Genomic DNA, 15331 nt, shown 5'->3' on the forward strand with positions numbered 1-15331 from the left:
AGCGGATACCCTTATATATACAAAGTTAACATCGTGCATACACTTGATTCATCTTAATATCCAACACGAATTTGTAATTATTCAATCGTGTAACAAATAAGTATAACAAACAGCGACAAAAACACCAACTATCTATCGCATTTTTTAACTAAGCATATTATAAAAACACAACAGATATGGCTTGAAAAAGGACTGCAAAATTGTCATGTGCATGCACATAGACATAGGCGCTCCAGAGAACAAAGAAAAAAAAAAGACGGATATATAGCAAATTGTATAAAAAATGAAGCAGAGTATATAGTTGATAATATGGTCACTGAAAGAGTACGGCTTACATTAGAAAAAATGAGAATGATCATAAGGATGCTGACATTATAAATAAAATTAAACTGAGTATGAGAATATTGAAGTTGCTCTGCCAGATAATAGAAAAACCGAAATCTCAGTAGATAAACACCTTAATGTATCAGGCAAATTTTGGAGTCGAAGAGAAGGCATTGCACCTATTGCAATTGGTCAATGATATTTCAATGCCATAGAAATTCCATTAACGTCAGCCTGTGTACATCTGAATGATATCACCTCACCTAAAGCAGACAGCACCTGAAGGTACATGAGATCAAAATATTGTCAAAAAGGATCAAAAATATTACTCCATATAACATATTAGTCCCTATAACAAATTGATCACTCGGTCTGTTCTTTGCACAACAATAAATGTCATTGGATTTTATACAATGAAATAAGAAGTGTGATCTTAATTGTTAGTTCCAGAATTGTAGTTTATCTACATGACCAATCCATTACTCTTTCTTTACGCAACTATTAAAATGGTTGCAAGTAGAAACAACCAATTCATATCCAAATAAAAAATATATATTACAACGAAGTTTAAAAGAGAGAAAAAAAACTCATACCCACCTGCGTCATCAAGAACGACAGGTTAAACATTTCGAAAAACATCACGGTACACAACATTAGTGGTCTCAGTACACACACGATTTTCTTCATCCAGTATAAGCATTTTCAATCCCTTTTTGGAAGTGACTCTTGACACAGCGACATACATCTGTCCATGAGTAAAAACCGGTTTGGAAAGATAGATTTCAACATGAGACAACGACTAACCCTGACTTTTATTTATTGTCATTGCAAAACACACAGCCAACAGGAACTGTCTCATAGTAAATTTGAAAGGCAGTTCAAGATCACCTGGAACTAAGTTCAGTATTGGAATAATTACTTTTTCACCATCATTTTTTTGGTAATAACAGTTACACCGATAAAGTTCTTCCCAAGATTGTCTACAATCAACCTAGTCACATTGCACAATTCAGTTGCTTGGTCAATGTTCCTCATCAACATAACTCGACATCCAACTTTAAATCTCAACTTGTGGTTTGGAATACCGGAAAACTTGATATTGTTTAAGAATTTGGTGGTAAACCATTCGCTTTGTACCTCACTATTCTCGTCTGATTTGCAAACCGAATCAGAACTGGTATATTCCTTTTTGTCTCCTGGAACCAATGATAGAAGAAATTTGTTTACGTGATCAACTGCGTCCAGCGTGGGAGCAAGTATCCCCCGTGCTCGGAAAAAAATCCGAGATCTTCATGTTTTGCGAAAAATTCGGATATACAAAATCAACCAGAGAACGCAACAAATCAGAGGAATCTTATATCAGCAACTCATCAGGAATGGGTACGTTAATTTATCCACTCTCATTGGTGGATCCTATTCAATCTCCAATTGAAAGCATCCAATCGACAAACTTTCTTATCTCATCTTCCTCGACACGAACGGTTGAAGCACGTAAACGCATATTTGTTGTAAGTGTGAGAACCTTACAGTGACTCCACAACTTTGATGAGTTGATGGATGAAGCAAGTATGTCTTTTATGCATCTTTTTCTTATCACTGGCAAAATTTGTCTGAAATCACCGTCCAAAACCACAGAAAGACCCCCAAATGGTTTGTCGGTATTATCGACACCATCATAAGACATTATATCGCGCATGGTTCGGTCAAACGGCTCAAAACAATAACAATGCATTATCAAGTGTCAAACGCCCCAAATGGACACCCGTGTCAAGCACGGGCTAGAATTTCGTCATATTTGAGGGGAAAAATGCTCTGATGTATCAAGTGTCGGTTAAAGTTCAATATTGAATAAAAAAGTGGAGGTTGAGCAACAAATAAATTAATAAAACTCATATTTTAGTCTTCAATTTTTCGATGAAGATGTGGTATTGTTCTCACTTGTGTGGTTTCTCTTTCTGTAATGTGTCGAATAACATCAATGTTGACTCCCTTATAAAGCCCAGAGGTGGTATCATATCCCGGTTCAACATTGTGGACGGCGGATGGAGTGCTTCTTGGTGGTCTATCACAGACACGGAGAGTCTCTTAATGGAGATATGTTAATCTGTCAATTATGAGTTAAAATTTGACATTGGATGCAAGAGTAGACGTTGAGAAACATATGAGGGAGATTATCCATATACCTAATGCTTTAGGACTTTGGGTGAAGAAGTGATGTCGATCTCACTTGTGTTGTTGCTCTTTGACTAATATGATGATACAACTCAATGTAGGTTCCAATGGAAGTCGTAACATTATAATGATTTGTTTTGTTAGTTTTTGGGTGTCATTTGTTTAATTTTTATCTTAAATTTTAGTTTTAGGATGTCATTCGCTTTCAAGCAATTTTTTATTCAACCTCTATTATTTTAAATTCCTTCACTTTTGGTCTTTGGTATGATTTGACAATGGAAAAATGTAGATGTGTTCTGCTATGTTGACAAATTACATGTTTATTAGACATTTTAAATTGATGCAACATTTTTAATGAATCTATTATTTTGGTAGCATAATTACCCAGTAATTTCCAATTCCTTAAATAAATTCATAAAATTACCAACAATTGAATCTCTTAATTATATTGTCATAGATAAAACACACTCTCTTTAGTTTTACTTCTTATCATTCCTCTCTTGTTCAAATTCCTTTTTCTTCTTTCTTTTTCTAATTTACTTTCTATCTCCACATTAAAGAAAGGAACAAAGACACCCATCTATGAAATAGCCACCAACTCACATTTTTTTACCATGTTGTTCCTCTTATCTTATTTTGCTATCTCACCATATCATAGACACAAAGAATCTCACACTTAAGGGAGGGATGGTAATGTGTCATTTGTAATAAGTAAAACTTCTACATTGGATGCAAGAGTATATATTGAGCAACAAATAAGTTAAATGACAAATATACCTAATGTCTTAAGGTTTTGGATGAAGATGTGGTGTCAATCTCACTTATGGGGTTTCTCTTAGTCAAATGTGATGATCCAAGTCATTACAGGCTCCCTCCGAACTCCATACATTATGATAAATTGTTATCTTAGTTTTTGGATGTTCTTTGCTTAATTTTCTATATTAAATAAAAGTTTTTGGATGACGCTCACTTTCATGCAATTGCTTTTATTCAACCTATGTTCTTTCAAATACATTCACTTTTGAACTTTAATCTTGTTTATGGTAGCCTTGGTCCCAATCCCAAATAAAATAAAAGAAGGTTGTGTCAGCATCTACAACAAACATAAAAAAAAATTAAAAAATTGAATCTCTATAGACAACTCCACTTAGTGAGGATAAGACTTGGTTGTTGTTGGTTGTTATTGCACCTTCACTTTTAGTCTTTCGTGGAATCTAACAATGAAAAATACAAATGTTTTATGTTGAGTTGACAAAGAGACATTTTAAAATGATGTGGGACTTTTTTAATTGAATCTATTTTTTTGGTAAAAACTACTCATAAATCTCCAATTTCTTCAACTAACCCATAAAATTACCAATAACTCACTCTATTCCTAATAACTCCACAGACAAAATACAAACTTTTTTTTTTCCTTATCATTTCTCTCATGTTCAAATTGCTTTTTCATATCCTTTCCTTTTCTAATTTCCTTTCTCTCTTTTCATTAAATATGGGAACATAAACCTACATAAACCAACATCAATCCACCTTTTTTATCATGTTGTGCCTATGTCACCAAATCACAAATGCATCAAGTCTCACACATAAGGGAAATATGTTAATGTGTCAATTTTGACTTAAAGTTCCATAGTTGATGCAAGAGTAGATGTTGACAAACATATAAGTGAGATGACCAATAAAGTTTCATAATTGATGCATCAAGTCTCTTTTTGTATTTTTTCTCTTTTGTTAATGAAGTTTAGAGGTTAGCAATCATCCTGCTACCTCTTTCTGCTAAAAAAAGAAAGATGACCAATATAAGAGTAGATGTTTAAGTTTTATATTAAATTTAAGGTTTAAGATGTTGTTCACTTTCATGCAATATTTTTAAATTAATCTCTAGTAATTTAAATCCCTTCACTTTTGGTTTTTGATGGATTTAATCATGGATAAACTCTTATGTGATTTGTTGAGTTAACAAAATACGTGTTTATTAGACACTTTTAAATGTTGTGTTTTTTTTTTTAATCGAGCCTCAATTTTTGGTAAGTTAAATGTTTATTCTTTAGTATGAACACCTGTGCCAAGCATAGTCTAGTATCATTTTCATTTGTGTGGTTGATCTTTGTTCAATGGATAAATGCACACCACTGTTGACTACCCCATAAGGTTCCTAGTGGTAGATCCCTGAAGTGGATAGTCTCATACTTGAGGGATAAAAGTTAATGTGTCAAGTCTGAGTTAAAGTTTCATATTGGAGGTAAGAGTGTATGTTGAGCGACACATAAGTGATGTGATCTATATACCTAATGTCTTAAGGTTTAGGATGAAGATATGGTGTCAAACTCACTTAAGTGGGTTTTCTTAGTCTAATGTAATGATCAAATTCAATGTAGCATCCCTTGAAAGTCTCAGCATTACGATGAACTGTATTTTATTTTTTATTTTTGGATGTCATTTGTTTATTTTATTTTTTAATTTAGTTTTTTGATGTCTTCCTCTTTCATGTGATTTTTTTTATTCAACCTCTATTATTTCAAATTCATTCAATTTTTGTCTTTGGTGGCAAATGAGAGTGGAAAATTGCAGACGTGTTATGCTGAGTTGACAAAATATATGCTTATTAGACATTAAAAATAATGTGAGGTTTTTTTAATTAGATCTAATTTTTTGGTAAAATAATTACCTAAAAATCTCGTACTCCTTCGACAGACCTATAAGATTATTGGCAACTCACATTATTCCCTATACTCTTACAAACAAAACACACAATACTTATTTTATTTCCCTTATCTTCTCTCATGTTTAAATTATTTTTTCATATCTGTTTATTTTCATTTAATTTGAAAAGAATGAACATAAACCTCCTTCAAACCACCACCAGACCACCTTTTTGAACATGCTCCATTTGATCGCCTTAATTTTAGCTTTTGAATGTCATTGATTTTGATGCTATTTTTTTATTCAACCTATATTATTTCAAATTTCTTCACTATTAATATGTAGTGGGATCTGACAATGGCAAAATGTAGTTGTGTTGTGCTAAATTCACAAATACATGTTTATAAGACATTTTAGGTGAAATGTGGTATTAATCTCACTTCTGTGATTGCTTTTAGCCTAATATGATGATCGAGGCTCCCCATGAAGCCCCAACATTATGACTTCTTAGTGAGATTGTATATCATTTGTTTAATTCATTTATCTTAAAATCAAGTCTTTCAATGCAACCAAAAAAAAAATCAAGTCTTTCAATGTCATTCATTTTTATGCTATTTTTTCTATTTAACCTCCATTAGTTCAAATTCTTTCACATTTTGTCTTTGGTGAATGTGAAAATGGAAAGAGGCATATATATGATGTTGATTTGACGAAATACATGCTCATTAGATATTTCAAAATGATGTCGCATTTTCTAAATGAGTCTAATTTTTTTGTTAAAATAATTACTCGTAAATCTCCAGCTTATTTGACAAACTCATAAAATTACCAGCAACTCACGCTATTTTCTATACCCTTAAGAACATATCACACACTTCTTTTTTTTTTCATTTATCATTTTTCTTAGGTGTAAATTCATTTGTCATTTTGTTATATTTTCTAAGTTTATTTCCCTCTTCTCATGAAAGAAAGGAACGAAAATCTTCTTGCATGAAAACACAACTAACCCATCTTTTTTAGCATGTTGTGTCTCTGTCTGATCTTATTTGTTTATATCTTTATAGCACAAACATAAAGAGTCTCACACTGAAGGGAAAGATGTTGACGTGTCATCAAGTATGAGTTAAAGTTCAACATTAAATTCAAAAGTATATTTTGAGCAACATATAAGTGAGGAGACCAATATAACTAATGTATTGTATGGTTTTGGTAGAAATAAATTCATTGTGGTTTTTAATTTTATTTAAATAACGACATTAAATGTTAAACCTCAAAAATCATTACGGCGCAAAGATCATTAAGGTGTTATTCCATTTATATTTTTTTTTATAAAATTAACCATAAATTTATTATTATTTTTTTGTATTATAAAAGACTTTTATGTGCACTATGCTACTAAAAGGGAATTGGATTATCTCCATTGAAAATTTTCTCAATTTTTATCCATTTCCAATCTACACGATTAAAATACAAAAACCATTTTTTTTTATAATTTAATTCTCAACTTCTCTCTCGTGTTTAATTGTTGAGATTACACTGGAGAAAATTTGAGAGAATTTTCAATGTAGAGAATTCAAATCCTACTAAAAGACATGATGTACTTTGATTTTTTTTTAAGACAATTTTTTAGGAAAAAAAAACTAAAATTGGAATTTGAAAAATTAATGGTTTTATTGCTTAAATTTAATTTTGGGTATCATTCAACTCTTCCTTATACTCTTGTTGTTATTACATTTCTATAATCATATGACTTTTCTATGTTCTTGAGTAATCTTTTTTCTTTTAGAATATCAAAATTAAGGCTTTCATTTTGGATAAAAAAAATTGAGGCTTTTCAATGACCAATATTGAAATTTAAATTTTTAAATTTAAACATTAATACATTTTCTTTTAAGATAAAAAATGTAGATGAGTTTGATTCTCAATTGCTCACCGGGATCATAACATGTCTCATGATTCAAAGAGCGTTTATACAAATACTTGAAAATTATCCATCAAAGAGGATACTCCAAAATGTCAGATGAGTGTTACATTTGTTTTTGACAATTGTGCTACATTTTTTTAAAGTGATGAGTACTACTCTTAAATTGATTAATTTTGATTTATTTTACGATCATGTTAATAATTAGTTTTTAATTTAGTTCCTGATATATCAAAATCAATTTATTATACATTACTTATTTTTATGAGTTTAATCAATATTGATAGCAATACAATTTGTTGTTTATCATATGTTTTAATATACTTTTAAGGTTGATTTCGTGGTTGCTGGGTCAGGTTTATATACTCTCAGCTTTTATACTTGCTTTTATTTAATATATTTTCTTTGCTTAAAAAAAAGATAATAATACAATTACATCATTAATACAAATTTCCTTCTCTAAAAAAAATAGTGCACAATAATGAAAAGATATACATTAATAAATGTAAATCAATCAATATCAAAATAATTTAATACCCTAATAAACAGTAATTACAATTATTTACTCTAATATAGTTAAGGCAGGGTAGTCAACGTAGTAAATATGTTTTATTCTGATCATGAATTTAAGTGCTAGGATCAATTGTCATATTAATGTGTGATCAATTACAATAGTAGTATTGTCTTCTATCGTCTTGTTCCTGCCCTTGCTAGATACATCCTTAAGACAATTTCCTAAAAATATAGAATATTGATTCAATTTATAACGTCATCACCTATTATAATTATAATTGACATCTATCTTACAACTGAAATGGTAGTATAGCTACTATCATAATTATCTTTTTCAATGCCAAATAAAAAGTTCCAATTAAAAGAATAAAGAAGCATGTTTGTCTTTTGTTCTCTTTGGATCTCAACTATACTTTTTTTTTTCTTTCCATAATTCAATCTTCATGAATATTGTCTATTCATGAATAATTTCTGCAAGTTAAAAAGTCAAAACAAACAAAAAAGTTATAAAATATTCAACAACACAACTTTATACCGAAGAAGAAAAACTACATTGTATTTATTAAAAAAAGAAAAACATAATCAGAAAAGACTTTCAATAATATGAATTACCGAAACTCGTGTTTCTCTTACATATATCAAAGAAATCAAATAAGTTGTTACAATACATGGGTCATGTACATTAATAAGAGAAATATGTAAAAAATTGACATTGTAACAAAGAGAAAAAATAGAGGTTCATAGAAGACTTTCAATAATATGAATTGTGAATAGAGAGTGGTGTGAAAAATGTGAGAGTCAAAACGGATATTTATAGCCAAAGGCATAAAGTAACCAAAATAATCAAGTGCTTGATTCATGCATACCGTAACGGAAAAAAAAAATTGTACATTAATATTCATCAATTGGTGCATTTGATCTTAGAAACAAAATCGTAGTAATTCAAACCAAATGATTTTATTTTATTGATAACTTTTTTTCTGACAATTTTATTTTATTGGTAACCATATATTTGACATCTACGTACGCACACTATTTTTTGACCAAATATATTTTTATTTAATTTTAATGTGTAACAAAAAAAACTAAAAATGTGTATAAACATATTATGTACCATATCATTCCTTTCATGCTGCATAAACTATGGAAGGCGTTACAAAAATTTAGAGAGTTGTCTCTTCGTATTTAAAAAGAATTGTTGTAATAAAAAAACGAAAAATAAAGGAAACGAAAACAAATAAAATTATAAACATATGAGAGAGAGAGAGAGAGAGAGAGAGAGAGAGAGAGAGAGAGAGAGAGAGAGAGAGAGAGAGAGAGAGAGAGAGAAGGTGTGTGTCACAATGAAGATAGAGAGAAAGGATGTGTGCTACGATGAAGATGAAAATGATGACAGACATATTGACTATATAGAGGGGGAAAAAACCTAAGTAAAAGTTAAAAGGATGACATGTATGCTTAAATTTGATTGGTTGGTAATTTTAATCATGAATCATGATTGGCTGATAATTTAAATCATGAATCATGGTCAATTTTTATTGGTTGATAATACAAAACATATTCATGATAAGGCTGTTAAAATGTTTATAATTTTCATTTTGCTTTTTAATAAATTAATTGAAATAAATTAAATTTGTGTGAATGATGCAAATGACATAAATAGAATGTGAGTAAATATATGGTGATTTGAATCTTTGATCAAGCAATTAATGAGATGAAGCAAGAAAGAGTGCCAAGTGTACTTTTCAAAAAAAAAATAAGGCAAATATATATAATAGAGATAGAGATCACCTGAAGAAGAAAAAAATAACAACATAAAAGTTATGTACGGTGGTTGATCTAAAAAAGTTTATTGCTAATGCTCTTTGATTTATTATATATGGCTGTGAATGAATGAAAATACCAATATTTTTTGGCATATATATCTCAATAGAATATTCTGAGAAGTGAACTAGTTCAAAGGGATCATGGCTGAAGTAACCGTTTCAAAGTGTAACGAAGAAGAACTTGTCAACTCTCAAGAACAGACCAAGATTCTTGATGATGCCGCCATCATCAAGATGAAACGTCTCTTGAAAGAGCTCGAATCTGCTTTCACCATCGCTACTCCAATGATTCCCAAACCGAACTGCTTAGGGTTTGGAATTGAGGTCCTTGATGAAACTGCTTTGCTCGATTGCATTCCCAAGAACGGAAAACAACAATCAAGAAGAAAACCTTCCAAGAACACCGTCCCTGAGAAGAAGAAGAAGAAGAGGAGGAGGAGGAAGAAGAAGAAGAAGAAGAAGTACTCTCGAGTGACGATGGAGTCTTTGAGGTTTGTGAATGTTTCTCAGCAGCACAAATTCTGGAAAAAGATCCACGCTGCGCTTCAATCTGCTTTTGCTGATGAGTATGATACATTGGAGGTTGCTGCCGCTCTCAACAACCGTCACGCTCTTCCGTTCCTTCCCATCAAGAAATTAACCACCAATTCTCACTGGTCAGTACTCTTTTCTTCACTTCAATTCATTCTTATTATTATATGGATATCAAATCTTGTTCTTTACTTGTCACCCTCTTTGTTTTTATTGCTTGCATAATCATATTGGATTTGCTTTCTGCTACTATTGGATTCTTGTTCTTGCTCGTTCTTGAACCGAGTTTTGTTCATTGCGCTAACTAAATATAAGGAATTTCTGAAATGTGATGAAGATGGCGCGTGTGTGTGTGTGTGTGAGTGTTTCTGAGATTGACATAGAATGCATTTCTTCACAATATTCTTTACTCCATAATGTGATTGAATTAAGCCTATCTAGAATCATGCATTTTGATCATTCTTTTCTTCTAAATTTAGGTTTTGTCTTTCATTCAAGTTTCTTGGTTGTTAGCTCATATTGTGTCAATTTGATGTTTTCAATTGGACAGGTGTGGGTGCTGCCAATGGAAGATGCAGATATGTGAATGTATTTGTCCATTGAACTTTCAACTTTGAAGAATGAATGAGCAAAGGGAACTTGGAAAAAATCTAACCACAACATTAGGCACTGATTTCAGTTGCATAGCTACTTAGTATAAAGTCACTGTACATGAAAAGTCATGTTTATGTGTTGTAGGCTTGTTTCTAAATTTGAAAGACTACTTAGGTCATACAGTATATTGTTTTTTCAATAAAAAGTTTAATTTCCTGTCTACATTGTGTTTGAATGAGTACGTTTTATGCCTGATTATTATTGAGTTTTCATGTTATTGCTTGCTTTAAAAAGTGTAATTTGAGGTTATTGCTTGTATGTGAACTAGTATATTTTTGTTTCATCTTCAACCCATTTTTATAAGCTTTTAGGTGCAGTGTATTATGGAAACTATACTAGTGTGAGCCATGTTGACCAATTTTTATGTGTAATACATTATAGTTTCCTAATGTGATGAGCAATTTTTATGTGTAATGTATTATAGCTTTTCTTCTCGCTTCCATTTTAGTGCATGTATGAAATCACTTTAAGGTTGATTCATTGTGATTTTGTTAAATTAAAGTTTTACCATGTCATTTATAAAATTAAGGTGTCACCTTGATACGCAACTACACACACATATGCCAACTAACGAAATAAGGTATCGAATCATTTTAGATTTTTTTTTATAACAAATATAAATAGGAAAATAAAATTGAAATAATCCTACATTGATTTAATTTTAAAACTATTTGTTTGTTGAATAAAATAGAAATGAATTTATGTCCCTCAATATATTTAGAAGTTTTTTTTATGTCATATTTAGAAGTTTTCTCATCTCTTTCAAAAAAAAAAGAAGTTTTCTCATCTAACTTTATGATACATTAGTTCCTTTTTGTCAGATAAGCATTAAATACTTCCCTCAGTTTAAGATCTCTCACGAGCAAATGTTACTTCAATTTCGTAATATATATGTATTAGGAAATAGGAATACATCAAACAAGGGAAAACGTTGAAATGTGAGAAAGTTGCTACTAATAAGTTTTCCTTGATCTTATTGTTTTTCTCTCCTTTTGGCAGTGACCGAACTCAATTCTGAAGAGTTTAGCCACATATAGATAAACTTTATGTGTATCTTCTAACTTGATTAATTAATCGATGGGTGAAGAAGATATGCAACACATGCAATTTGGGCTAGAAGAGAACGTGACTAGCTTTGATAAGGTTTGTATTTTTTGTGTCAAGACTCAAGGGTATTGGTTTATTGAAAAGATTAGACAAAACATTTTTCTACTACTAGTTTTCACGCGTTCTACAGATTTCAAATTTTATAATCTGAACAACATTAAACGTGCTCAAAACCCTCTTAAACACGTTAAAACACCTTTAAAAACCTTCCATTTTTTCGGATTTTATAATCCCATGAGAAGAAAGGACGGTTGGAAAAGAAATAGCCAAAATATTAAACAAATTAACAAACCACACAAGGCCCGACATGCCAACTATCATTACAGCCCAGACTGATGAACTACTATGTTTTGTGGTTGCTCATTAGTATCTATATGATGATAAAGAATTTTAAGTACAGTACTAATTAAGCCCCTAAAAACAGTATTACTAATTAAGTGTACAAATTTACTTTAAAAAGGTTTCAAAAAGAATAAAAAAGTAAATTTTATGAAGTTAAGATAATTAAGAAAACTAATTAGTATAATAATTCTAAAAAAATTCAGCACAAACCTCCCTCAAAAAAATTCAACACATTTGTTCTGAGGGCCAGTGTTTATGGATAAATATTTTGTTGAGAGATGTTGGCCCTTTAGATAGATCTTAGTTATCTCGAGTAAATTAATCTTCACAATTGCGCACGGAAGATATTTGCTTCAAAAATAAAAAATCAAATTTTGAATCAATGAAAGTTGAACCCAATATCTTAAAATTATAACACTCACACAAGTTGCAAAAATATCTCAAATTTTTATTGAGTAATTTTTCTTTTGCTATTTTCTTTTTTTCATTTATGTGAGTGCCTCCAAATCTATTTTAAATTTTATGATTAAACAAATATTTCTTGAGAAAACGTCAGAATACATAGCAACGTCAGAATACATCGTTATCATAATTATAATATATTTTTATGATATTATCATCATAATCTTTCTTCTCAAAACTTCACATCATAAATTTGTAGTATTATGCATGCCCTCCAACTTTATTTTTTTTAGAGGCAATGGTGTATATAAAAAACAAAGCACAAGGGATAGGTCAAACATATTACAACCAAAAGATAACTAAAAAGAAGAAAAAAAAATACTCTATACAACAAGCACAAAAAGGAACACCTAAACAAACCAAAATAGAGGACACAAAACCAAAACCACCTGAACTAGAGTGGAAGCTAAAAAACAAATGCATGGAAAACTATGTAAAAATATCCTCTAAAGAACCACCTAAGCTCTATCTCCACAGGTGATGGGTCTATATGTTGAAATTTTTGCCATTTTTACATAGTATATGAAATAATGTTTTTTTAGAGGACCAATTAAAGTAATTCTGTAACCTCTTAATCATATTAATTGAAAATAAAATTATATGCACAATGGAATTTGGGTGGCATTTACCATGGGAAGGGCTAATCCCTTCCCACCATGGGAAAGTTCCTTTTCTAAGTACCCACACTTGGCAGTCTAATAAGTTGGAAGAACTTATTGTTGGTCACTTCCCTTGAACAAACAAAAAATAATACAATATTATATTAAACTTGGTATTACACCTCCCTTGAAACTGGTTTGCTTTATACACCATCAAAATCATCTTTCACTTTATGAATAGAGTCACGTGGTTTAGATGGGGGAAAACATGAAGGGTCTGACCGGTAAGGCCACCAAATTAGCTTATAGCGAATAGCTTATAAGCTCATATGTCTAAAAAATCTCCGTTTGGTAAACGTCATCTTGTCAGGAGCTTATAGCAGCTTATTGTTTTTTCTTTCACTTTTGCCCTTATTATTTGAACCAAAATTCATTTTTACCCTTGCTAATATTTAATTACGTTTATGGAAGAAAAAAAAGTACATTTAATTAAAATTCAGATTTCAAAGTTGGTAATAAATGAATATTGTAGGTGTGTTTTTCTTAATAAAAAATAAAAGAATAGTTGCATTATACCATTGTTACGTTATGCTTTTTTTGTTTTGTAGATGTTACGTTATGTTTTGTTTTTAAGAGATTTACATTCAATTTTTTTTTTGGTACATTACATTCAATTTTTTTATAGATAAGTTTTATTTTTTGTTACATAGATAGAAGAGTTGCGTCCAGATTTTTTTTATGTTTAACTTTAATAAGTTTAAAAAACTGAAATAAAATAAGATTTTAGAAAATAAAAGTTATTTAAACAATAATAACTAAAAGACATATTAAATTCCTTAAAAAAAAGACATTAAATTAATAAAATTTATTATAAATTAAAAAAAGTTATTTTATATCATTTTATAATAATTAATAATTATACTAAAATAAAATGAAAATAAATACTGAAATATAAAATAAAACATATACTAAATAATATATAAAAAAGACATATCGAATTAATAAAGGCCCAAAGTTGTGTAGAAAACCCAATAAATAAAATAACATTTTCCCTATACTATATGGGGTCCGAAATTTTGGTAATTGTCAAAAAACAAAAAGTTAAGAAAAGGTTGAAGGTAAACAAACTCAATCATTCAATTTTTTTAATAATATATCTATGGTCTTTTTCAAAAAAAATAATATATCTATGGTCAAAATCTGTCTTTGCCATGGTGGGAAAGGATTAGACCTTCCCATGGGCCATGGTAAATGCCACCTGGAATTTGAAAAAAGAAAACTTAGGGTGTCAAAGTGAAGTTAAAATATTTAACTAGCAAAAAAAAAAAAGGATAGGACATTAATATATAAAAACACTAGTAAAGCTACATTTTCAACTTATCAAAATAAAGAAAGTCGATCATCTCATTGTATAACGTACAAATAAATCGAAAAAACATCACAACAAATAGCAGAAGACAGCACCATCATCAACTATTTTTTCCTAAAACTGACCAAGTCACAGTTTCGATAAGCAACTGCATTTATTTTTTTGTTGATATGAAATAACTTAAAAAGTAAACAATTTAAACCATTCTAAGAAACTAGTCATTAATATTGTAACATTTAATGTTGTTGTGAGTTGAATCATGATGTGCTTGAATGGATTAAAAAAAAATACATTTTAGAAATTTACTGAACTTTGATTATTGCATGCATTATTAATTATAAAAGGGTTAATAGTTCTTTACCCCCTGTAATATAGGTCATTTCCGGTTTTCCCCCTGTAAAATATTTTTTTTGGATTTCGTCCTTGTAATTTGAAGATTTTTGGTTTTGGACCTTCAAGAATTTTGACTGTACAAAATCGGAGATATGGCAGGGGTGTAAACCGAAATTTTCTCAAATTACAAGGGGCGAAATTTTCCATGAAAGGTCCAAAACCAAAAAATCTTCAAATTACAAGGACAAAATTCAAAAATAATATTTTACAGGGGGAAATCAGAAATGACCTATATTACAAGGGGGTAAAACACTATTAACCCATTATAAAAAGGATAATTACACAATTAAAATATCATTACTTATAAGTTAAAAAAATCAATTTTAAATATTAGATTAATTACACAATTCATTTTCTTTCATTCTCATGAATTAAACCTGACTCTTGGAGAGTCACGAGTTTCAATCACAAACAATAACACCAATACATGCACAAATCTCCGATATATCGTACAAAAAAAATACATATTTATCTC

General features: G+C 30.0%; 1 protein-coding gene and 1 pseudogene across 1 annotated transcript; one reads left to right on the forward strand and one right to left on the reverse strand.

Moving 5' to 3' along the window:
- Positions 1-943: 943 nt before the first annotated feature.
- Positions 944-2020, reverse strand: LOC146950977 (uncharacterized; annotated as a pseudogene).
- Positions 2021-9359: 7339 nt separating this feature from the next.
- Positions 9360-10746, forward strand: LOC146950978 (uncharacterized). The gene is made up of 2 exons (XM_085741583.1): positions 9360-10055; positions 10481-10746. The coding sequence occupies exons 1-2, from the start codon at positions 9541-9543 to the stop codon at positions 10545-10547; spliced, it is 582 nt and encodes a 193-aa protein (XP_085597709.1). The 5' UTR covers positions 9360-9540; the 3' UTR covers positions 10548-10746.
- The last annotated feature ends 4585 nt before the right edge of the window (positions 10747-15331 follow it).

This window comes from Medicago sativa, chromosome 2 (assembly GCF_051527215.1).
Source record: "Medicago sativa cultivar Bolivia chromosome 2, Bolivia_mono, whole genome shotgun sequence".
NCBI classification, from domain to species: Eukaryota; Viridiplantae; Streptophyta; class Magnoliopsida; order Fabales; family Fabaceae; genus Medicago; species Medicago sativa.

Excerpts from the sequence above, each read along its gene's own strand:
- LOC146950978 (XM_085741583.1), top strand. The coding sequence starts at position 9,541 with ATGGCTGAAGTAACCGTTTCAAAGTGTAACGAAGAAGAACTTGTCAAC. Across the intron at positions 10,056-10,480 it reads TTAACCACCAATTCTCACTG|GTGTGGGTGCTGCCAATGGA; the intron begins GTCAGTACTCTT and ends TCAATTGGACAG.